The sequence below is a fragment of the Dysidea avara genome, chromosome 8 (assembly GCF_963678975.1).
Source record: "Dysidea avara chromosome 8, odDysAvar1.4, whole genome shotgun sequence".
In the NCBI taxonomy this organism is placed as follows: domain Eukaryota; kingdom Metazoa; phylum Porifera; class Demospongiae; order Dictyoceratida; family Dysideidae; genus Dysidea; species Dysidea avara.
Window position 1 is genome coordinate 30437311 of NC_089279.1, and position 22887 is coordinate 30460197.

At 38.7% G+C, this 22887-nt stretch overlaps 4 protein-coding genes and 1 pseudogene across 11 annotated transcripts in view; 3 read left to right on the forward strand and 2 right to left on the reverse strand.

Moving 5' to 3' along the window:
* The window catches only part of LOC136263694 (uncharacterized), a 191001-nt gene that overhangs the window by 77000 nt on the left and 91114 nt on the right, over window positions 1–22887 (forward strand). The window lies entirely within an intron of this gene.
* On the forward strand, window positions 341–4560 carry LOC136264336 (retinoic acid receptor RXR-alpha-B-like; annotated as a pseudogene).
* Window positions 5750–9366, forward strand: LOC136264334 (uncharacterized). Its single transcript, XM_066059048.1, has 2 exons — window positions 5750–8005; window positions 8069–9366. The coding sequence occupies exons 1-2, from the start codon at window positions 7345–7347 to the stop codon at window positions 8146–8148; spliced, it is 741 nt and encodes a 246-aa protein (XP_065915120.1). The 5' UTR covers window positions 5750–7344; the 3' UTR covers window positions 8149–9366.
* LOC136264335 (uncharacterized) lies at window positions 6303–13227 on the reverse strand. Of its 8 annotated transcripts, none has more exons than XR_010705081.1 (10): window positions 12714–13227; window positions 12452–12659; window positions 12241–12403; window positions 12014–12118; window positions 11705–11963; window positions 11616–11644; window positions 7248–11565; window positions 7026–7118; window positions 6515–6579; window positions 6303–6455 (listed from the first exon to the last, which is right to left on the reverse strand). XR_010705081.1 is itself a non-coding variant. In XM_066059049.1 (9 exons), exons 4-9 carry the CDS (start codon window positions 11905–11907, stop codon window positions 6380–6382), a joined length of 348 nt encoding a protein of 115 aa, XP_065915121.1. In that variant the 5' UTR covers window positions 11908–11963; window positions 12014–12118; window positions 12241–12403; window positions 12452–13223; the 3' UTR covers window positions 6303–6379. The 8 variants fall into 8 exon arrangements, 3 of the variants coding, with proteins under 3 accessions (XP_065915121.1, XP_065915123.1, XP_065915122.1); XR_010705079.1 differs by having other exon boundaries at window positions 11705–11834; window positions 11880–11963; window positions 12452–13227; XR_010705078.1 differs by having other exon boundaries at window positions 12305–12403; window positions 12452–13227.
* Window positions 19305–21887, reverse strand: LOC136263692 (uncharacterized). Its single transcript, XM_066058328.1, has 6 exons — window positions 21635–21887; window positions 20994–21251; window positions 20372–20449; window positions 20183–20318; window positions 20062–20127; window positions 19305–19560 (listed from the first exon to the last, which is right to left on the reverse strand). The coding sequence occupies exons 2-6, from the start codon at window positions 21213–21215 to the stop codon at window positions 19364–19366; spliced, it is 699 nt and encodes a 232-aa protein (XP_065914400.1). The 5' UTR covers window positions 21216–21251; window positions 21635–21887; the 3' UTR covers window positions 19305–19363.

Sequence of the window (22887 nt, forward strand, 5' to 3'; positions counted from 1 at the left end):
TTATTATTAGCACTTTACAGTGACCATGCAACACTGAAGGTCTGACAGCAACATGTGCTGCAGCATTAGGATTAATTTTGAAGTTGTAAGTAGTTTTTGTAGGATTTGGCATTGATTGCCATTTGTCCTTCAGAACACTTTTAATCGTAAACTGTCTTATTCAAGTTGTACCTCACCATCTTTGTAATTCTGCCTGTAAAGCAATGAAATTAATAAACAATTTCCTGTATTAAATAACACAGGGAATTGTTTATTATTTTTAACGAGACTGTAAACAGGAAAGGCGCGTGACGTAATTGATCGGTCAATTTTTCTCCACCAAATGTATAAATAGCGCGTAGCAAGCTCCACGAAGTATTTACCTCACCTAGTTAGTTGCTGATAGAACGTGATGCTTGCTGCAGAGGATAACTCGCCCGTTGACATCGATGTGCATTCGCCGATAGTAGCCACACCGTATGATGCGCCTCAATGGTATGATTGGAGCTATGCTGCCAAAGTTCATCTACACGATCCCTGGATGCTGGCTGATTTTGCATCAGACTGTGGGTTTGACTACGACGAGGACTACGGCAATCAATATGTGCCCAGCGACTACGTAAGCAACTTTGATTCAAAGCCAGGGTACTCCATGATGGCCAGTCGAGATGTCAGCAGTGCAGATACCAAACTGTGTGAACCGCTATTACCAACTTGGTCGTCGATCAAAAAGACTCCTTCGTCGTTGAAATCTACCGATTCCACAACTCCGCCAATTGCTAGACCGGTACAACAATTTTGCCGTGTCTGCAACGATATCTCTTCTGGAAAGCACTTTGGTGTATTCAGCTGTGAAGCTTGCAAAAGTTTCTTTAGAAGAAGCATCCGGACCACATCAAGCTATGTGTGTAGAGGCAGCAATTGCTGTGAAATTGACAAGAGCAGTAGGAACAAGTGTCAACACTGTCGCTTACAGAAATGTCTTGATATTGGAATGAACAAGAAAGGTAAAAAATTGTTTCTCCCCACTGTACTTAGCTAGCTATTATTATCATTAGAAATTGTAAGTTGGATTAGGGATCATGCAAAGAATAAAATTTTAAAAAAGAGTTAGCTACCTATATAAATAAATAAAATAATGGTTATTTCATCCCTATGGATTATAGACTGAACTGTAGGGATTGAATGTCCATTAGTATATTTGTAGGTACAGTGGAACCCCCCTTATCCGGACCTCTATTATAGGGGCACCTCCATTGTCTGGACAGTCCAAATTGGTCATGTGGCTTGTAGTTTATTGATCATAATGAAGTTTGGTCTAGATGAAAGCACAAGGAGGGAGCCTAAAGGTTGCTGTTTACCTGTTTGATGGCTTGTTTATTCTACTGCTAATAACTACCACGTGGTTGCTAGGTGATAATGCATTTTTACAGCCCAGGGGAGTGACCATGACTGCTCTGTAATGACTTCCCCCTCTGCCCACTAAACTGCATAGTGCTAAGTGAGCAATAACAACATTACTTGTATTTAAGTTAATCACTTTAACATAATAGCATGTTATTCTTAGTTACGGACATTTCTGAGATACGGACAGTAGTATGCACCAGACTTCCCGGATAAGAGAGGTTCCACTGCATAGACAGCTCTGCTGATGTGCCCTTGGCTAAGGCTACAGGCTTGTCCTTTGTGTCCCATTTCTTTTTACTGACTACCCAAGTTGTCAATTCACAGTAGAGCAGTAGCTTTCCTCCGTTTGTAAATGGGAATCATCTGTGTTTTCCATGGTAACTGGACTGATTGCAGAGGTGCTTCTCTTACTATTCTTCGTTTGTAATGCTGTGAAACAGGCTGACAGCTAAAAAGGTGTAATGGCCACTTCAGTTTCGAATCGGAATTGATAGTTGGGGTGCGCGTTCAGTCAAAAACGTCACTTCTGTGCTTTTGATGTGGTATGTGTGGGTTCACCAGTCATAATGATGTTACAAGTAAACAAGCAAGAATCCCTAATTCAGTGATGGGTCAGGGATTTACTAGTATATCTGCAGGTGTAGGCAACCTTGAGCTACCTTCTTTCCGGCCTACTTTTTTCCTGTAATTCCTAATTGAATTAATTTTTCCTAATATTCGTATATAGTTATTACTCATGAACCTGTGTATTCCGCATAAAAGGACGAATGACACCAGGCATGTCATAAAACATAGTGTCTCAGTGCATACCCCAACAATCAATTACTGAAAGTGCAATGGCCATTATGCTTGATCTTCTACAAGAAAATCACTACAGAAAATACAGGTGATACGGCAGTAAGCGTAATAGCTACCACCACAGAAGCCATTATGCAATACTATGACTTAATTGACAGTGAAAAGGACTGGGGGACAAAGGTATGTCCCCAATACATCTATTGTATGTACTGCAGTTGGTGAAAATGGACGTCTAACAGTGAAAAAATAGCCATAGCCTTATGCGTTGTCAAGTTATGCTTGGCTGAAGGCATCAGTTAGTAGAATATTCTGTAATAACTAGAAAAGTTTTAAAAATTTGTTAGAAAGATTTAGAGTTGCTCTGAAGGCATTTTTGTACTTAGTTATGCTTAGCCAATACTACCAAGCTGTTTTAAAGGAAAACTGAGGCTGTTTTTTGGGTGAATTTGAGGGACAAGAAAGTCTAAAACTCCATGATCCCTACTATACAGTATACCATACTTTATGATATTATTTTTATGCTTCATATCTAAACCTTTCCAGATTTCCACATATCATTTCATATTCAATAACATGGCCTTCCTTGACTAACTTCCGCATGCTTTGGTTAACGGGCACGAGGTTTGGTTCATCAGATTCTTCAATGAAGGCAATTTGATTGAAGTGTAAGTTATTTGTGTAGTAATGAAGGGAAATCCAGACAGGAACCTTGTATCATGAAATATACGCGTTCAGAATGCCTGTAAAAACGTGTTTTCGGCATGTTAACCTGTTGAGCAATTAACATGGTCAGAGTCTTATTATAAGCCTCTGTCACTGCATAAATTGATACCAAATATTTAGTGAATTTGGTTAGGGATTGGCTACAACTTATAAATTTGGGGTTTCTCACCAAGGTAGTAAAGTTTCCTATAGGTTAATGTATGGAGCGTGTATTATGTCATCATCAGGTATGAAAAACTGTTACTATGGTAATGTTAACACGCTAGTAGTCAGCATTGGACAGAGAAATTCTAAACTTTTGTTGTATGATGTGCTATAGACATATTGTGAGTTAAAGGTTGTCAACCAGTGTTTTTGTATGTAGTGTAAAATGCATGTATTGTGTATTTTTGTTTTTTAGTCAGCTATACTACTTTGCTAATCAGAATTGTATAAACATAATTATGTGACATGTTTATTAATTTTGTGGGTATATAATCTTAATACAACATTTAGTTTGTCTTTTCTACTGTTCTTTCCAACAGCTGTTCAAGAAGAAAGAGGGCCTCTTTTAACTAAAGAGAACAAGTTATCATCTAGATGCACCAAGAGTACTGCTTCAATGCAACTGGGTCAAACAACCCCAAAGAATGTTAGTACGTCAGGTATGCCCTTTCCGTTTTGTAGACTCAGTTATATGCCTGTCCACATGGTGAACAGGAAATTTAATTTTGACATAAAAAGGCAGGTTACATCAGCTTCAATATTAGAGATGCTTGCAAAAACAGAGAAGGCAGAGAACAACGTAGTTCCACTCACTCCATCATTATCGGACAGAACAACACCAAAAAACACAAGGAGATCATTTCTTAGTGTGGTATCCTGGGCAAAGGAAATACCAATGTTTACCCAATTACCTGTTGAAGATCAAATTGAATTGATCAAAACTACTTGGAGTGAAGTAAATACACTGGAACTTATGTACCATGTTGCCACAGATAATATTGATTTTCAGACAGATGATCTTGATCACTTGTATCTGACTGACAACCAAGCAATTGCTTCTGAAGAAATAATCAAGGAATGTGTGGCCTCAATGAAGGTTATTCAGTTAGACAAGTCAGAACTTTCATATCTCAAATTGATAACCCTGATGAATCCATGTGAGTGTTAGTATATCAGATTTGTATTGCTGTCATAGTCTTTCTTCCCTTTAGTCATACACAACTTGACTACGAGTGGACAAAAGGAGATTGAACTGGTACAAGATGTTGGCTTGGAATTGCTTGAGTCTTACATAAAACAAACCAAACCAGATTCTACACAGCGAATGGCAAAACTTTTGCTCTTCCTTAACCAAGTGAAGGCTGTATCAAAATGTATTGTTGCTGCGTAGGTGGAGACCAGCAATCAGTTAGCTCCAAGGACAATGCTGTTTTGCTTAACTTATATAATTATGCCATCACTGACTTTTTTTGTTGCTACCTCTAATGTTCACCTTTTATCAACTGGTACTTATTCATATTATGAAGTGTTTATGCGACTGCGGAGTTTTATTTTAGCTGTAGTTATTTTTTATCAAGCTTGTACTCATGCAATACTGTGATCTTAATTATCAACATGTAATTATGATGTTTACATTGTATTAATACTCAGTTACATGCTTACTGCAAATACAGTCTAGAATAAAATACTGCGAATATATATCATTACTGGACTTGTACAATATATGAATTGGTGTAGTGCATTCTACATAACAACTTTCTGGTAGCTATATTGGTTACACTTCCAACTAGATACTTCTACATTGTAATACAGTGAAACCTCACTTAGTAGCCAGGTCCAGCAAATCCAATTGTATTTTCCATTACATATATTTAATTTTTGTTAATAGGGCCACCTCATTATTAAGGCCAGTGCGTGGCCACTTACCACAGGACCAAACTAAAAACTAATATAATGTTCCCTCAGTAAAGAGGCCAGTTGAGCAGGCAGTCAAGGTATCACAGTAAAAGTTGCTGTTCTTAAGTGCACATCAAGACTCACGGTAGTGGGTCGCACGGCCAAGAAACTACAAAGCGCACGCCCAATTAAAAGACGCGCGGCCACTACTGTGAGTTATTTACGTGTAGGGCCGGTTTCGCAATATTAGTCCTAAATTACGCAACATCTCTCAATAGATTTGTATTGCGTTACGTGATAAAAAAATCTTTAGGAGTCATCATCATATATAGTTTTCTTGCGACCTCGCTAAAACAAAAAAGTAACCATCGCAAAATAGGCACTTTATTTCTCTACCTTATGTTGCAACTACTGTCACGTTATACCAGTCAACATAGTCGTGTTTGTATAGTCCAGCTAGCACTGACATTATCCAATCCTGGTTTGCCTATACGCGTATTTTCTTCAATCAAACCTCTAATCCCTACAATAACTTTTAAAGACACGATGTGGACACAAACTCTAATGCCTGATAAACAAGTTGTGACAGCGTGCTGAACCGTAAGTTCCCTAGGGATGGCGTTTCAAGGGGGTGTCACGTCGGCTTACGCTGTAGGTAGATCTGCGACCGCGGTCAAAGTCTTGACCGGGGAAAATTTCACCTTGACCCTTGACTTGCAGCGTTTATCGTCTTTGACCTGTGACTTGAGTGTTTCTTGTCGAACTTTTGACCTCCACTTATTTCTCTATTTTCCTATACGCACCTGCGCTTGTAACCTAGTATAATATTTTCTTAGTGCGTGCTACCAGCAGCTGTGAGAGAAAAATCATTATAATTACGGCGAAATGCCTGTTGGAGCTTTAAAACATCTTCTTGGAGATCCTTACTTCTTGTAAGTTACGTATAATTCCGTAAACTTGATAATAGCTACTTATAGTTTTCGATTGTGGGTTTCGAACCTTCTGTATCGTCTTGACCCTTGACCCACTGTAAGAGCTATTTTGTGGCCTTGACCGTTGACTTAGAGTTTGACCGCGGTCGCAGGTCTACCTACAGCAAGAGCCTGAGTGACACCCCCTTGCGTTTTAAGCAGAAATCTTTTAAATTCCATTTAGTACCACACCCCATGCGAGCGTTTATAAATCGCCAGTTGTCTTATGGTTTGAAGAACAAAATCACTAGCGAAGGTGCTTTAGCATACTCTTCAATTCTCTATTTACATGTAGATTAACCACAAAGGCCGGTAAGGTGAATACAAAAGGTAACAAGCCTTTAGGGGTTACCACCTCTATGTAGTGTGTACCATGTAGCTTGTGTTGTGGCTTTCATTAAGTATTATGCACACACAAATGGTGCAACAAAATTTTGTAATGGATTGCTCGAATGTGGTTCGTGGTGTTGTGGCTCGAATGTGTTTCGTGGTTTGCCAGTGACCATGTATGAGTTGGGGTTGTTCCACACAACTTACACAATATTCAAATTTCATAATGGCCATGATAATTTCTTGCCATATGGTAAACATACAACAATGTGTAACAACGTTAATTAACATCACATCAAGACTTGACTAAAAATAGTTCCAACAATAGTGATGATTTCTTGTATGTCAGCATGACGATACTGAGACCTGTAAAAGAATAAGCAGGCACTGAAGTTAACCTTAAATTAAACACTCATGCAACTGACCTGGAACATCGGTCGCAACACCAAAAACACTTGTTTCGATATCTGATGACACAATCCAGCAGGCACTGAATTAAAAGAGAATGTACAAAAAATCAATATGCCGGGCTGTGTCAATAATAGCATGGATAATCAAAATAAACAAAAATTATATCCCAGGCTAAGTGAATGAATAACATAACTGTTGGGTAAGCATGTTAAACCAGAACATTAGGACATTAGTCAAACCAGAACATTAGGACATTAGTCAAACAAAAGTACGATATCACAACTTGGTCATAATACAATGTTTGTACCACTGGACTTCACATTGGTTGCCCAAAAATTGTGCCATTCCGGGACAACAGCATAATATTATGAAACAAATAGTTACTACAACACAGAAGGCTTACTGTTGCACTGTCTACACTGATATACCATAATTTTAAAAACATAACAAGTGGGCATTAAATACAATACACTTAACATCTGGGTACTAGGAAAAAATCACTAACATCACAACATGTAAACTGACCTGGAAATTAACACCCTTGATGCCACTACAGTCTACACTGGATACTTGTTCGAACCCATCAACACTATGCCTGATACATCTGAGTAGACTGACCTGCAAATTCACATCACTAGTATACAGTGTGTAATATGATTAGACTTGTAACATTAGTAGGCATAGTCTTATAATTGTTATTGTAACACACACGCAGTTTGTAAACATACATAGATGAATGTGTCTCACGTGATTGTAATTTTGATGAGTCAGATGAACACGTGTTGTGTGTTGTATGCTGGTGTCTTTGAGTAAGAGACGAGAGTTATTACACTGGTAGCAGAGGATGGCTGAGCGTCACATCAGTCTACCTAAGCCTTTTTCCAGCGGAGATGTCAAGGACTGGTTCCAAAGGTTTGAGATATGCGCGACTGCGAATGGGTGGAAGGAAGAAGACCAAGCGATCAAGTTACCGACGTTGTTGGAGGGGGAAGCACTGGCCATTTGGCTCGAACTTACAGCGGACCAGCAGAAAGATTACACGGTTTCTAAAAGAGAAATACAGAACGCAATGATGCCCGTGGGATTCGTATCGCTGGATGAGTTCCATCGAAGAAAGTTGAGGCCTGGCGAAGCGATCCCTGTATTTGTTCATGATCTCAAGAAGTTGCTCGAAATGGCTATCCCTGGTATGAATAAGGAAGCAAAGGACGCCTTATTGTTACATCAGTTTGTTGCTGGTTTGCCGGAGCTGATAACCAAGCAGTTACGAGCGTCAGGAGAAGTTAAGACGCTTGAAGGGGCAGTCACTCGTGCTAGGTTGCTGATGACGGTTGATGCACAGGCAGTCTCCACTGTCAAAGATGTTGCTGAGGAGCAGACAGAGGTGCAGAAATTAAGAGACCAAGTGGCACTGCTGACGGAGCAGATGGCTTCCTTGTCAACGCGTCAAGGTGGCTATCAACAACAAAGGAGGAGACCAAGATGTTTTATTTGTGGCCAACCAGGTCATGTTCAGCGTGATTGTCCAGCTCAGCAAAACCGTTTATGTTTTTCTTGTGGCCAACCAGGTCACCTGGCAAGAAACTGTTGGTATCAGGGAAACGGGCAGGGGGCGTCTGCACAGGGCAGCAGGCGTCCCCGCCCATAAGCCCCACTGCTGATGTAATGACTGTAACTGTTGCCGTAGTTAAATGCCAAGCTACCATAGTTAAGGGAGTACTGGGTGGTGTTGCAGTGGATATTATGCTTGACTCAGGATCTTCAGTATCACTAGTGCGGTGTGACTTATTGTCTAACATGAAGAATGTGATTGAAGCGCCACAGGCTAAGTCTATACACCTTGTGACAGCTTCTGGAGATCAACTACCAATACTCCGACACATAAGGACATCTGTACAGCTGAGTGAGTTTAATATTCTGCATAATTTTGTTGTGGTTGAAAGCTTGGTTACACCAGTAATTTTAGGAATTGACTTTTTGCAACAAAATGGGTTGGTTCTAGACTTTACTTGTACACCAGTTGCTGTTAGTAGAGGTTTTCCCAATACAAACATGCCAGTAGATAATGTTGCATTGGCCAAAGTCATTCCTATTTATGAAGAAGTGCATGTGAACCAAGCTTCCCTATGTATGATTCAGTCTCAAAATGAATCAGGTACTGACCTTGTAGATGAGTGTGCTATACCTGACTATAAGGGCCCTTTAGAGTTTGATACCCCGAAGTGTAATGATGTCCAGTTAGAATGCATTGTAGAGCAGTTTAAAGGAGTCTTTTGTACCACTCCAGGCAGGACTGATGATGCATATCACTTCATATCCACTTCAGGCAACCCAGTAAGGGTGCCACCTAGACGAATCCCAGCACAATACCGGGTTGAAGTAACTCAACAAATTGAGACAATGCTAGAGCAAGGTATCATCACACGTACCAAGAGCCCTTGGATGGCCCCGGCAGTGTTTGTGCCTAAAAAGTCAGGCCAGATACGGATATGTGTTGATTATAGAGAACTTAATAAACGAACCACCAATGACTCATATCCATTACCACTACCAGATGAAGTACAAGACAGGCTTGTAGGGTCTACCATCTTTACAACGCTTGACCTACATAGTGGTTATTGGCAAGTACCAGTTAACCCAGCGGATAGAGAAAAAACAGCATTCTGTCCAGGCCCTGGTATGGGACTATATGAGTTTTGTAGGATGCCCTTTGGTTTGACTGGTGCTCCTAGTTCATTCCAGCGGCTAATGGACAAGACCTTAAGTGGGCTACCGTTTGTCACCATCTATTTAGATGACATCTTGATCCATTCAGATAGTGTAGCTACACATGCCCAACATTTAAAGATGGTGTTCCAACGGATTAGAGATGCAGGATTGACACTTAGAGTAGAGCTCGGCGGTATTGAAATTTGGATACACGGTATTAGTAACAGGAAAATATCGCGGTATATAGTTAGTTTGTTTTTGTAATTATTGCATCATTTCTTGGGCCTAGTACGAAGCGGTATCATCCCAAAAACCAAAAAATATGTAGTTCAGTACAAGTAAGCTTGTGTTGTAATGTGACAACCTCAAGTTTTTGTTTAGGGCATGTCTGCTAAACTATCAACAGATTGGATAATTAAACACCAAAGGCTGGGTTAAAAGCAATCCTATACCGGTATTCATCGATATACCGGTATTTCGATATATCGGTTATCAAACACTGTTACGGTATGATAATCGGTTATGATAATTTATCATGATAAACGGTATTACCGATATATTGCAGAGCACTAACTTAGAGGTGCCAAGTGCCATATTGGCTTGCCTAGTGTGCGTTATTTAGGGCATGTGTTTTCAGCCAAGGGTATGTCTCCTGATCCCAGTAAAATCCAAGACATTACTGACTGGCCATCTCCCACTAATCCAACGGAAGTTCGCCAATTTCTGGGACTGGCGTCATATTATAGGCGCTACATACTCAATTTTTCTAACATTGCAGCACCGCTGTACTCACTTACTCAGAATAATATTCCATTTTCATGGGATGAAGCATGCAACAAAGCTTTCACAGCCTTAAAAATGCAGTTAGTACAAGCCCCTGTTCTTGCTTACCCTCGTTTTGGTCCTAATGCTGATGAGTTTGTCCTGCAGACAGATGCTAGTGCAGTGGGTTTGGGTGCAATTTTAGAGCAAGGTGGGCATGTCATTGCTTATGCTAGTCGCACTCTGACATCAGCTGAGCGTAACTATAGTGTAATACAGCGTGAATGCCTTGCCATTGTTTTTGCTTTGAAACAGTATCGCCACTATCTTCTGGGTAGATCATTCCGACTCTACACAGACCATGCTCCCCTACAATGGCTCTCAGAGCAAAAGATGGAAGGCATGCTGTGTTGTTGGGCTTTAGCAATGCAAGAGTTTAGTTTTAAGATAGTGTACCGGAAAGGCTCAGTTAACACCAATGCTGATGCGTTGTCACGTTTGTCACCAAATCGATGTGCTGTAACTATTTCCATGCCATCTGATTCACTATCTCACTTACAAGATGCCCAACTAAAGGACCCCATCATATCTCAGGTATACCACACGCTCTCAGAGTCGTCAGGTATTCCATCTGATAAGAAATGGAACCAACCTCCACTTCGTAGATTTAAACAACTGTGGAAGCAATTGTTAATCACAGATGATACACTGTACCGTAAGTACTCCCCTGGGCCACTGGAACCAGTTATTACTGTACCTGTTCTTCCCCCGTCTGCCCAGCACGACGCACCACGTCACAGCAGTACAGGCATCTCTCCCTACATGCTACTGTATGGCAAGGATCCACCTAACTTCCAAGGGCTTAGCCAGCATTCCTATGACTCTGTCATATCCTGCTATACTCCAAGCTAGATTAGCAGAGTTACAGGATTTTGTTCATGTCAACATCACACAGGCAGCAGCTAGCCAAAAGTTATTTTATGATCAGCATACAAGTTTACCATACTTTAAACAAGGACAGCCTGTTTGGCTTTCTGTACCAACTGCAGGCAAATTGGATCCCAGATGGGAAGGGGAATGGATTGTAAAATCTGTAAAAAGCCCTGTAAGTATAGAGATTCATGATGGTAAACGTACTAAAGTTGTCCATACTAACAAACTGCGACATCGTTGTGTTCCAGGCCTGAAAAACACCAACACCTCTGCTAAGAGGGAAGATGAAGCTGATGCTGGCACTAGAGATGATTGGTCCCCACCAGGAATTGAACATGTAACTGTACCAGCAGCTGATGATGATGAAGTTCCAGTACCACGCTACCCTCAAAGACACCGACAACCACCGGAGAGATATAAACCATGATGCTTGTGGACAAGCATATTCTGGGAGGGGCAAGTGTAATATGATTAGACTTGTAACATTAGTAGGCATACTCTTATAATTGTTATTGTAACACACACGCAGTTTGTAAACATACATAGATGAATGTGTCTCACGTGATTATAATTTTGATGAGTCAGATGAACACGTGTTGTGTGTTGTATGCTGGTGTCTTTGAGTAAGAGACGAGAGTTATTACACAGTGATAATTGATAACTACAAAAACAACAATTACAATAATACAATTCTTCTGTACGTCAACTGACCTGAAATTCATGACACTCAATACCGAGACCTGTAAAAGAATGAGCAGGCACTGAAGTCAACCTTAAATTAAACACACATGCAAACTGACCTGGAACATCGGTCGCAACACCAAAGACATCTTCTGATGAAACAATCCAGCAGGCACTGAATTAAAAAGAGAATGTGCAAAAAATCAATATGCCAGGCTGTACCAATAAAGGATGAATAATCAAAATGAACTAAAAAAAATATATCACATATGCAGGTTAAGTGAGTAACATAACTGTTGGGTAAGCAAGTAAACCAGAACATTTGGTCATTAGTCAAACAAAGTACGCTATCACAAACTGGTCACTGATAATTGATAACTACAACAAGAACAATTGCAATAATACAATTCCTCTGAACGTTAACCGACCTGAAATTCATGACACCTGTATCTTTGTTCCTGCATGGTCTCAACTTACATACGTACCATGATCACATTCAACTGCTAGTGGATAAACCGGTATGACCAGATGGCCTGCAAAAACCAACAAGCAGGCGTTAAATACAATACACCTAAAGCCTGGAATATGAAAAATATTATATAAGCACTATTCCACACTGATATAATAATAAATTATAGGATGTTGTGGAACTTGCCTAAACACGTAAACTTGAACATGAGGACAACTGCATAATCTGGACACTTGGAATTGTCCAATACCTGATGAACCGCAAGTAGGTACTAATGACATTCACTTCAACATTTTATCCCAGCTGGGTGAATCTCTTGTAACTGAGTAAAAAGGTGTTTATTTTCCACCTGCAACCAAAGTTCTACATTTCCGTGGTTGGATGTACATAAACTGACCTGGAAAATCAGTATGCCATAGGGATATGGAAATGGTTCCTTTCCTTCTGTTGTGACATTACTTACAGCTGACTGGTAAATGATCATCGATGTCCCCATGGACCCCAACAATGAGTATACCGATAACTTCACAAGTTGGAATGAATTTCCTTTCAACATGTGGTGGAATGAATTTCCTTTCAACATCTGGTGGACAGGTCCAAAAACCCTATCGCACAAACACGGTGAATCAGTGTGTGGCGATGTGACACGTTGCACAAACTTCACTCCTCGTTTCGTTAGCATCAAGACCGGCATATGTCATAGAGTCCCTCAGTATTCTTGACTCTTACTTTTTCAAGCGTTGCTCAAGCGATGTAGTTTCTCACGAGGGGCTCGAGTTTCTCAGTAAAGTCGAGCCGATTAAAGTACGCCTCACCATAGATCGTATATTCTTCGTACCCGAAGAATATACGATCTATGGCCTCACCATCCAGTTACATTCTTAAAGCATTCAATTTAAAACCACGTATCACGAGTGTCCGCTTAAGGTAATTAGGGACTTTCCACGAGATTTCCCCTAAATAGATCACGTGTTAGTTGTCAATCTGGTGGTATACATGGTTCAACAATGCGGTAAGTGTACTTTATTATAGTATAAGCTGTCAATGAATAATCGTTTGTGCACTGCTAAACTAAGTTATTTTTGTGTGATAAGCATGCTTGAGGAAGGGTCTGGGGGACGAGACTAATGTTTTGACAGCAGTTGATGATGGCCAGGCAAAGAACTGCGAGAAGAACTAGCTACTATGATAGTATGATAGTAGGGAAAAATTCCCACCCCTATAGCTCTGCCTAGGGGCATTAACTAGCATTATCTACAGCTACTGTATGTTGCTGATATGTACATTCAGGCCAAGAATAAAGGTGAAAGTGGTAGTAAGGCTCAATCCTATTATTCTGCCTAACAGGCAAGGGAGTCTGAGACTGTGGGGGCATGCTCCCTCAGGAAAGTATAAGTACTACAACTATTTTGTTTTAATTGCTTCATCAAGTATAAAAATTTCAGTCAAAAGGTGATGATTGAGCTCTGGTCTTATGCACTGGTTGGAGTGGTAATTGTATCGATACTGGACTGTGACATCCTTGAGGGGTTAGTGCTGGCATTGTCCATGGCAATGCTATTTCATCTCCCCGAGTCTTTATGATTGAGTCCTCCATTCCTTTCTCTGCTGCTCCAATCCTGAAGTTGTGACCACGGTGGCGATCGAGGCTCTGGTCTTGCATCTATACTGTACTGCAACACCCTTGAGGGGTTAGTACCGGCATTGTCCATCGCAATACTGTTCCATCTCCCATATACAAGACTTGATGGTTGAGTCCTCTATTCCTTTCTCTGCTGCTCTAATCCTGAAGTTGTGACCAAAATATTAAAAAATGGTTATAACATGATAAATGATTATGATGATAACAATTACAAATGTATTTATAGCTGTGTAGCAACTGTGAACTAATTAGGCACTTGCAAGTTTAATTAGGTGTCTGAAGCATTTAACATGCACAGATATGAGATATATTCATCACGTGCAGGCAGTAAAGATAAATTTACTCTAATAGAACAGTCATACTACACCGTAAATTCATACTTCCAAATTTATGGTGTTATGAAACAATCATTATTATGTATGGATTTTACTGACTCTCCAAGATAATATTCTGCATTAATGTTAATTGCTCATTTCCAAAAAAATTACCTTTCACTGACAAAAATGAGTGATATCCACCCCAAAAACACCTTCGCTGTAAAAAAGGCGCGCCCAAGAAACTACAAGTACCTGGAACCCAATGTAAAAAACAAAAAGAAAAAACAGCTTAGCTGAAGTGAAAAGTAACTGGTAACTTAAAGAGCTGATATCTGAAGCGGCCAAGAATACAATTACTAAAGTTTAATCCATGCAAGAACACCTTGGCTATAAAACAGGTGTATACATGAAAGTAACTGGCAACTGAAATGGCTGATATCTGAAGCGGCCAAGAATGAATGGTCATATACAACTAATTCAAAAATTTAACACTGAACCTTTATAATTCAGCTGTGTTCTATATTCACTCTTGCTGCATCGTAAAGTAATTTCTTTTAACTCTAATTGGCTGGTAATTTGGCCGCCTTTTTTTGCTCTATTATACTGACTATTAAAAAAGGTGGCCAAATTACCAGCCAATTAGAGTTAAAAGAAATTACTTTACGATGCAGCAAGAGTGAATATAGAACACAGCTGAATTATAAAGGTTCAGTGTTAAATTTTTCTTGGCCGCTTCAGATATCAGCCATTTCAGTTGCCAGTTACTTTCATGTATACACCTGTTTTATAGCCAAGGTGTTCTTGCATGGATTAAACTTTAGTAATTGTATTCTTGGCCGCTTCAGATATCAGCTCTTTAAGTTACCAGTTACTTTTCACTTCAGCTAAGCTGTTTTTTCTTTTTGTTTTTTACATTGGGTTCCAGGTACTTGTAGTTTCTTGGGCGCGCCTTTTTTACAGCGAAGGTGTTTTTGGGGTGGATTTTAACTACTGGAAGCAATACCCATTATTCTGGCAGTGTACTTCATGCTTTTCCAGCCATTATGTCTCAAGTAATGCTGGAATAATTGGTAGTTTGGTACATTGTATGTTCCTTTCTTTCTCTGTGATAAACTCTATGTGGTGTGTTTAGATCAATCTTACAGCAACTAGGCAGTTGCTGGTTTGTTGAAAACCTTAATAGGCCATTTTGTTTCATGGCCGCATTAATAAGGTTTTCAGTAATAGGGCCACCTCAGTAATAGAGCCACTTATCATGGGTCCATTAAGGTAGCCCTATTAACAAGGTTTCACTGTAATTATTATGATGTGTAAATTGGTCAAAAAAGAAGACAGTATCACCTCAATTAAATCATACATAAGAAAAATGCTGATTGTACCAAAAATTATCTAAATTAGTCTTAAAACGTAAGGATAAGGAATTTATTATATATATATAGCTATAATACTAGTATTTTAATTGAAATATGAATTAGGGATCCAAGTGATAAAAAGTAGAAAACAAGAGATGAAGGATGGTATTACAGCATAGCTCTGTGAGAAAATTCCTACATTGGCATGTACGCCGCATGTTATAAACAATTATTACCAAAGTAGGGATTTTCCCACTGAGCTATGCTGTAATACCATCATTCATCTCTTGTTTTACTACATTTTATCACTTGTATCCCTACTTCATTTTTAAATTAATATACTAGTTTGTTTGGTTATTTTTGTTATAGTACAGTGTTCTAATCATTTTGTAGGTCCAAGTGATAAATTACTGGAGTTCTATGATTATCTTTAAACACTGCACACCAATTGCAAAGATATAGCAGTATAAGGTCATGCTCAGTTTTGCATTTAGTGTTAGGACGCCTGAAAAATTCCACTAATGAATTAATGAAGTTCCTTAACCATAGGCGATTCTAACGAGGCCATGCCCCCCTCCCCCACATCCTGCTGAAAAAAACTTTTAAAAGTCTTGAGGAAAAGTTGCAGTATAGTTTGGCATTGTTAGTTTTAGTATCTTTCATGTTTTTATAGTAGCGTAAATTTTAGGCTGTTTTCAAGTCTTCAAATTGCAAAAATCCTGCAGCTTCTGGGGGTTGCACCTCAGACCCACAGTGACAATTCTAGACCTGACTTACAGGGGAGGCCAAGTATGACTATTGTTGTTTGACTGTAATATAAAGTAGAATTTCAGGGGGTCCTCAGTTAACATAATTATGGATATTTACATGCAGGTTATATTAGAGTATACGTGACTGCTCTGTTAGAGTAGATACCTGACTTCTATTAAAGTAAATTGATCGTTTTAACAAGAAGTTTTCAAGAAGGCTCTGTAAATCTTTCCCTGAGAGATGAATTGTTTGTGCTGTGCCATACATTATTACTCACTCAATTTGTTTTGCCACACTATAATGGTGTGTTATATTTAGGGTCCTGGTATAAACTCAGACGCCTAAATTATATAGGGGGATTCCTGAACTCCTTCCCTACACCCCTGTTGAATCCAATTAATTTTACTGTTGCACACACAGCTACATGCACACAGCTCTGCATGCTGGAACTATTTCAAATGTCTACATGTCTGATAAAATCCTGTTTACAGATCACATAATAAGCAATATATATCTTACAAATCTATGTATGTATATAGACTTATACAGTGGATGTTACCAGCTGTTTTGATGTATAAAAACTAGTGTATACCTTTTAACGCATGATAATGAACATATTGCCCATTAATCACATTCAACAAACCATTAGTGAGGTATTCCATCTAATTAGCTAATTATATTATAATGCTTGCATCTCCACAATTATTTGACTACTTCAATGATACATCTGCCACAGGAAAAGTTCATGGGCACTTCATTGCTGTTTACACAAAAAGTACAATCAAATTATAATACACATGCAAGGATAATTTAAAATCAGTTTTTGACGAATGCGTCTGCAATATCACTCAATAACCTGCAGGCCAGCTACATGTGATAGTCAAATAAAAATGGTGGCATTTATTTATGTCCTGTAATCCTATCTTATGGTTTGATTAGAATTCATGCAAGCAAGAAAGTTTCAGCAAATCAAGCACGTACACCATTAAAGTTCCACTTAACATGTATACACAATGTAGAATTTGGGTATGGTTGCTGTACACTTTTCATGCTAGTCAACAGTATATGAGATCACATTGACTAGATGCAACAGGATGAAGAACACACACATGACTATACATAATTATACAGAACTTTTTTGCCAACAGGGTGATCATTATAATTAGCTATATATAGCTTGACTATATCGGTTGCACAAAATATTTGTACAACATAGCCAAGTTTACTGTATAGTTTGGGGGGTGGCACTCCAATATATCCTGTACTCTGATCTTTGTCCTCAGTCAAAATGAAAATCAAAGTCAAGCAAGAAATTTGTAGTAGGTCAAAAGACAAGCTTCATTTACATCATTGCAGCCATTTGTTGGCCGCCACATTTGATATCACAACTTTTTTTCACCCAGACTTTTTATAGCTGTACCTATTTCACAGGTCGGCTGTTTTTGTGCGGTTGTCACTTCTTTTTGTATTTGCAAGTTCCAAAGCCAGCCCATAGGTTGGCCTTGATAATTTTTTTAACCTTTTCCCTATACTCAGTACAGGCCTAGGAATCATTGAAGATTGCGTAGCGAGCAAAGAACTGAAAGAAGATGAAATTTTGAAGGCACATTTATTTTTTTTTAAATTTTATTCCCAGGGTTCCTTTGCCACCACCCATAGTACTAAAGATGTTAATAGTGCTAGTATTTAGATGTTAAAAGTGCTAGACAAATTAAATACTAAGAACTAAGATCAAATTTCAATCAATGAGCTGGAGCCACCTGACCCTCAGCTAGTACAAGGTCAAGTGCTCCTAGTGAAAGTGGCATACAGTGTAGCCCTGATGTGATTTAGCTCCTCTCAAACACATAATTGCAAAGAATAACTAATCCTGCAATGCAGCCATAACATCACAGAACTCCTTCTGATGATCGAAGAGATAAGGAAAGCAAGTCTTCTGGAAAAAACTGATATATACAGTAGCAGCATGATCCATACCAGCCACCAAATGTTGAAAATACAAATGGGGTAAAACTTCCCTAGTACGTTGTTCATACTTCAGCCGTTGTTTCTCACATTCAAAAGTTGATAAAGTGAGGATACTTGGGTACCACCATAATCAAAGGTGCATTAGCTAGCAATACTAGCATTAAACACTTGACATCAAAAAATACCTTCTGATGTTTACCTCCCCAGAATACTGAAGCAGAAACGTCAGTCTAGATGAGCTCCGTCCTCACCCGTTTCACGAAGGCATGTATACACCAATGATAGCTGGGCAGGTTCAACCATGTTGGGTTTGACTCAAATTAGTAATGGAATATGTGAAGGCTTGTTTCAGCTTAGTTTTATCTAAATAATACTGCCTCATTGTCGTCTGGGTAAAGTGAAGCTGGTTTTTGAGTGATTTTTATTCATGGGCCATGCCCACAACTTTGTGGTCCCTACTATACAGCACTATCATACTGTATGATACCAGTCTCATATATCTATAAATTCCTTTTTAAACAGCTGTTGTTGTTTTAACTGTTAAATGAATTATGGTTTTCAATGTTTATTGTGGCTAACCAAATGATTTCTGATGCATCAGTTTACAAAGTGTGGCTTTGGAGTGCAACAGCATCTAACTACTTTGTAGAATAATTAGTCAATTTGATGTTTGCACCCTAGACCTAGACATGCAGGTACCAATACACACCATAAACTTTTATAACAGGTGTAGAATACTAACATGAGTGCTGTTCTGAGCATAGGTGCTGTACCACAGGCTGTTGAAACATCTTCTCTTGCTAATGCAGATACCTTAAACTTTGTGGCCATCCCACAGTGTCTTTGAAGTGTCATACTTTCAGTGATCCGAATAACTTCTATATTGAAGGAATCATGCAGTGATTATGAAGGTATTGAGTGATAAACACAACTGTGAAGCCATTCAACTTTTAGTTTTATAATGTTGCTATTCCACTGTTATATTCACCAGTGCTAGATTCCGGCTAGTCTCCTAGAATAGAAATAAATGGCCTACTGGCCAGTAACAAGATTTTTATTAACATTCCAGGGTGTAATCATTTGGTTGCAATTGGCAGACACACATTTGGATGAGTCACTTAGTTACACAGTAGACGTATTAGTTTTGATACAGTATATTTCCATGTTTTGCAGCACTGTTTCTTACGTAGGCTTTTACTTTATAGTTGCTAAGGTATTACCTCCCCACTATTATTAACTCTTGGTATTACACATACACATTTTACACTGTAATTATATAATCATGTATTATGATCTGTGGTGGGTGTTACTACACTGTTAAATGGTTCAGTACTGAGTGAGGTGCTATAGTTAGCACTACTGTCTTTTGACTGTTGTAGTGACTGTTGTAATACTCTCTGTCGTACGTTTCTTACACGAGACAGTAACTCTGCTTCTTGTCTGTCCAGTGTCTCTCTTCTCCTCACCCAACTAGACACTACACAACATATAAAAACACAATACTAATTACAGTAGAACATTGATTGCCCCAAATCTAGAAGTAACATTTAGAGTATTTTGTGTGTTCTATTAGAATAGTCCAACCAAATCCTTTAATAAATGAGTGGGCATTGACATTTATTCCAACACTTTTGTGATTAAATTGGGACACAGGTTTTCAGATACCATTGTATCTACACAGACAATAAGATTCTTTCTGGGTTACCCAACAAGATTACATACTAGTGTACGTACGTATTTGATTACGGCCTTGAGACATACATTGTACATAAGTATATGAAGTGTGCTACCATGTGCTAAAGGCCTTCTAAATTTACATACGTATATATCAGAATTACTGAATCACTGCACAAAACTATGGAGGATAAAAGGTCTGATACGATGTAAGCCAGTAACAAAAATTAAGGCAGTATGGGTTACTATTTCTTAACAACCTGCTAGGCCTTTTTTATAGATTGAATAAATAATGATTAGCTACCTGACAAATCAGTTGAAGCCGGTTCTTCAGCAGATGCTACTGTGACAGCATTTGATTTAGTAATGTCTATGAAGAACAGTAGTGGCACAGGAGCAAAGAGAGGAAGTATCAGCTTACATACCTGTACTAGTAGTTGTGTCAATGGTGAGATGCTCTTGTCCTAGTTGAGATATTTTTCCCATTCTTCTGTTGTCATCAACCACTTGCTCCATCCTGGTAGACAGTAGCTGTTTACCACGTTCCTTTAGTACTGTGTACTGTGTGTACACATGATAGAAACTATTGGGAGACTGTTTATAGTTATGTTTACCTCTTCATCCTTCAGGCCTTCTGCTAAACTGTGTATCTGTTTCTGCTTAACTGAAATTGCTTGTGATTTCTGTAGCAACTGTAAATTAAGATAATTCACTGTTAATGACCATATGTACATGCACTAGTATAGATAAAGTGTTCTATAACAACTTTTAAACAATCAAGTTAGTGTATCATATGGTTATAAACAGTATGAAAAAATAATAAAGTTTCACAAACACTCCATCTAACCACTGCTTTCAATGGAAAGAACACCTCCATAAACACGTTTTCATGTTATACAAAATATTACATGGCTTCACAGAGCTAGAGTGCATAGCCACTTTAAGTACAGTGTTTAGTGCAATGTTGGGTCTAGGTGCTTGGTTGGCAAGCTATCGAGTACTAAAAGTTTGACTTGTCTCATGATTTTGTTCCTTGTTTCCTTATTCTAGTCTCTCCAGTATAAACAGAATAAACAAAACTCATCAACCTAGAAACTTAACTCATCTAATAATACAGTAAACTATGCCAGAGAATGTTAGGAATTATCAATACTTTGACAATAAGTTTTAAGCAATAGTTAAAGTTTCAACTACATACATGTCTATAAATAAAACAGTTGTTATTACCAAACTTACATTGCCATTGTTCATTTCTCTTTGGAGGTCATTCAACTGGTGCAGCGCTTCCATTTCATGCTGCATCTGAAGGTTGGCCTGTCTTAATTGAGCCTTGCCAAGTTGTGGCTGTGCACCCAATAGCCCTGCCTTGTCTCCAGCTCCACCCTCCTCCAAGGCTCTCTCCAGCAGCTCTCTCTCCAGCTCCTCCTGTTGACCATGTGCTACAGTATTAGCACGCATGAGCTGTATGGCTTCTTCATGTTTACGGAGTAGCTCCTACAGTGTGAATATATGCAGAAAAGATGCATTGTGCGTTATGTATGTCGTACATAGCATATCAAGGAAGGGAACAACTTTAAAAACCACACATCGATTGCTGCTTTTGTTCTTGCTTTGTTTATATTCTAAAAGTTACTACGTGCAAGTAGTGTACATGTGATTGTTTGTAAGTGTGACTGTGCATTATTTGAGGTTGTACTTTTCTTCAATCAATGCTGCCCATCACAAAATTGATAAGACAAACAAAAGCCGCACCGGAAAGAAATTTATAATAGCAGACACCTCATGCAGTACTATAAATTCTACATACATACTGTACATATGCACATACACTGACACACAATGATGTGCTTATGTAGCCTCAGTTTGTGAGTGCTTACTTGTTCTAGCAGAGCTTTTTGGGCATCAAGTTCTACAGCCTTGATGTCAGCATCATCCAATGCTATATTTGTTTCTTCTTCTCGAAGTAAAATCTGTTGAGGGAAGGAACAATCAATGAGCTACAAAACTGTATGCTGTATGCACTCGTACGTATATTAATTGTGAAAACTAGTAACAACTATGTAATTGTAGTGTGAATAAGGCATTTTCTCCAGAACATTTTGAGATTTTAGAAGCTCTGAGATAGGATTTTAGGCTACTTTTAGTTAGCAATTACAATAAATCCAATGCTTTAAACTGTAAATACTATAGCTATATATAGGGCAAAGATGGTGACTATAAGCTATGATACTAACATGTGTGAATCAGGTAACAAAAGTGAGAATGTACGTTCTAGTCAAGTATTTGTAGACATTACACACATCAAGTCAAAGCGTCAAATAAGGGAACTCAAGGAATTTCAATTGGATTGTGAGCTGTAAGCCAAGGAAACGATGTGGTAGTAGTCCAGCCAACCGGATCTGGTAAGTCACTGTATTTTGTAGTACCAGGCTTGATGTTTCCAGGAAAGGTAGCTTTAGTTGTAGAACCTGCAGTTGCAGTGATTACAAATCAAGTATATTCAATGCAAAAAGAGGAATAGATGCAGAATACTTCTGGCAGTACTAGGAATCCTGCAATTTTGTGCAGGATGTTTATTAACAGCAAGATATACCAGCCATAGCCTTTTGCATACCAGAATACAAACAGTATTTGTTTGGCACAGAATCATCTGGCAGCTACAGTGGAACTACTGCCTACTGGCCTATTCAGCACAGTACTGGCAAGCAAGGATAGATTAAACATGGTTGCTATTGATGAAGCCCACAAAATTTTTGATTGCCCATCATCCTTTTGTCTAGTATTTAATTCCATGAACCAGCTGAAAAAACTGCAATGTCTAATAGTTGCAATTTTTGCTACACTATGTAATGGTGATGTAAAAAGTTGCAGAGCAATTTTCTATGCAGTGAAATTAAAGATGTATTTTTTTAGAAAATTAGGAAAATAGATAAAATGTTAAACTACACATACAGCAATACAAGTGTTGTAAAAGATATGTATATGCAGAGAAGGATGATGTCGATGATGATGACAATGATGAAGCAGATGAAAATGTTATGCCAAGCACAAGTGGTTTATCAACATCCATGTGGGATGTAGCTGTTGGAAAGGTTGAAAAGTTGTTGAAAGCTCATTCTACCATGCATTA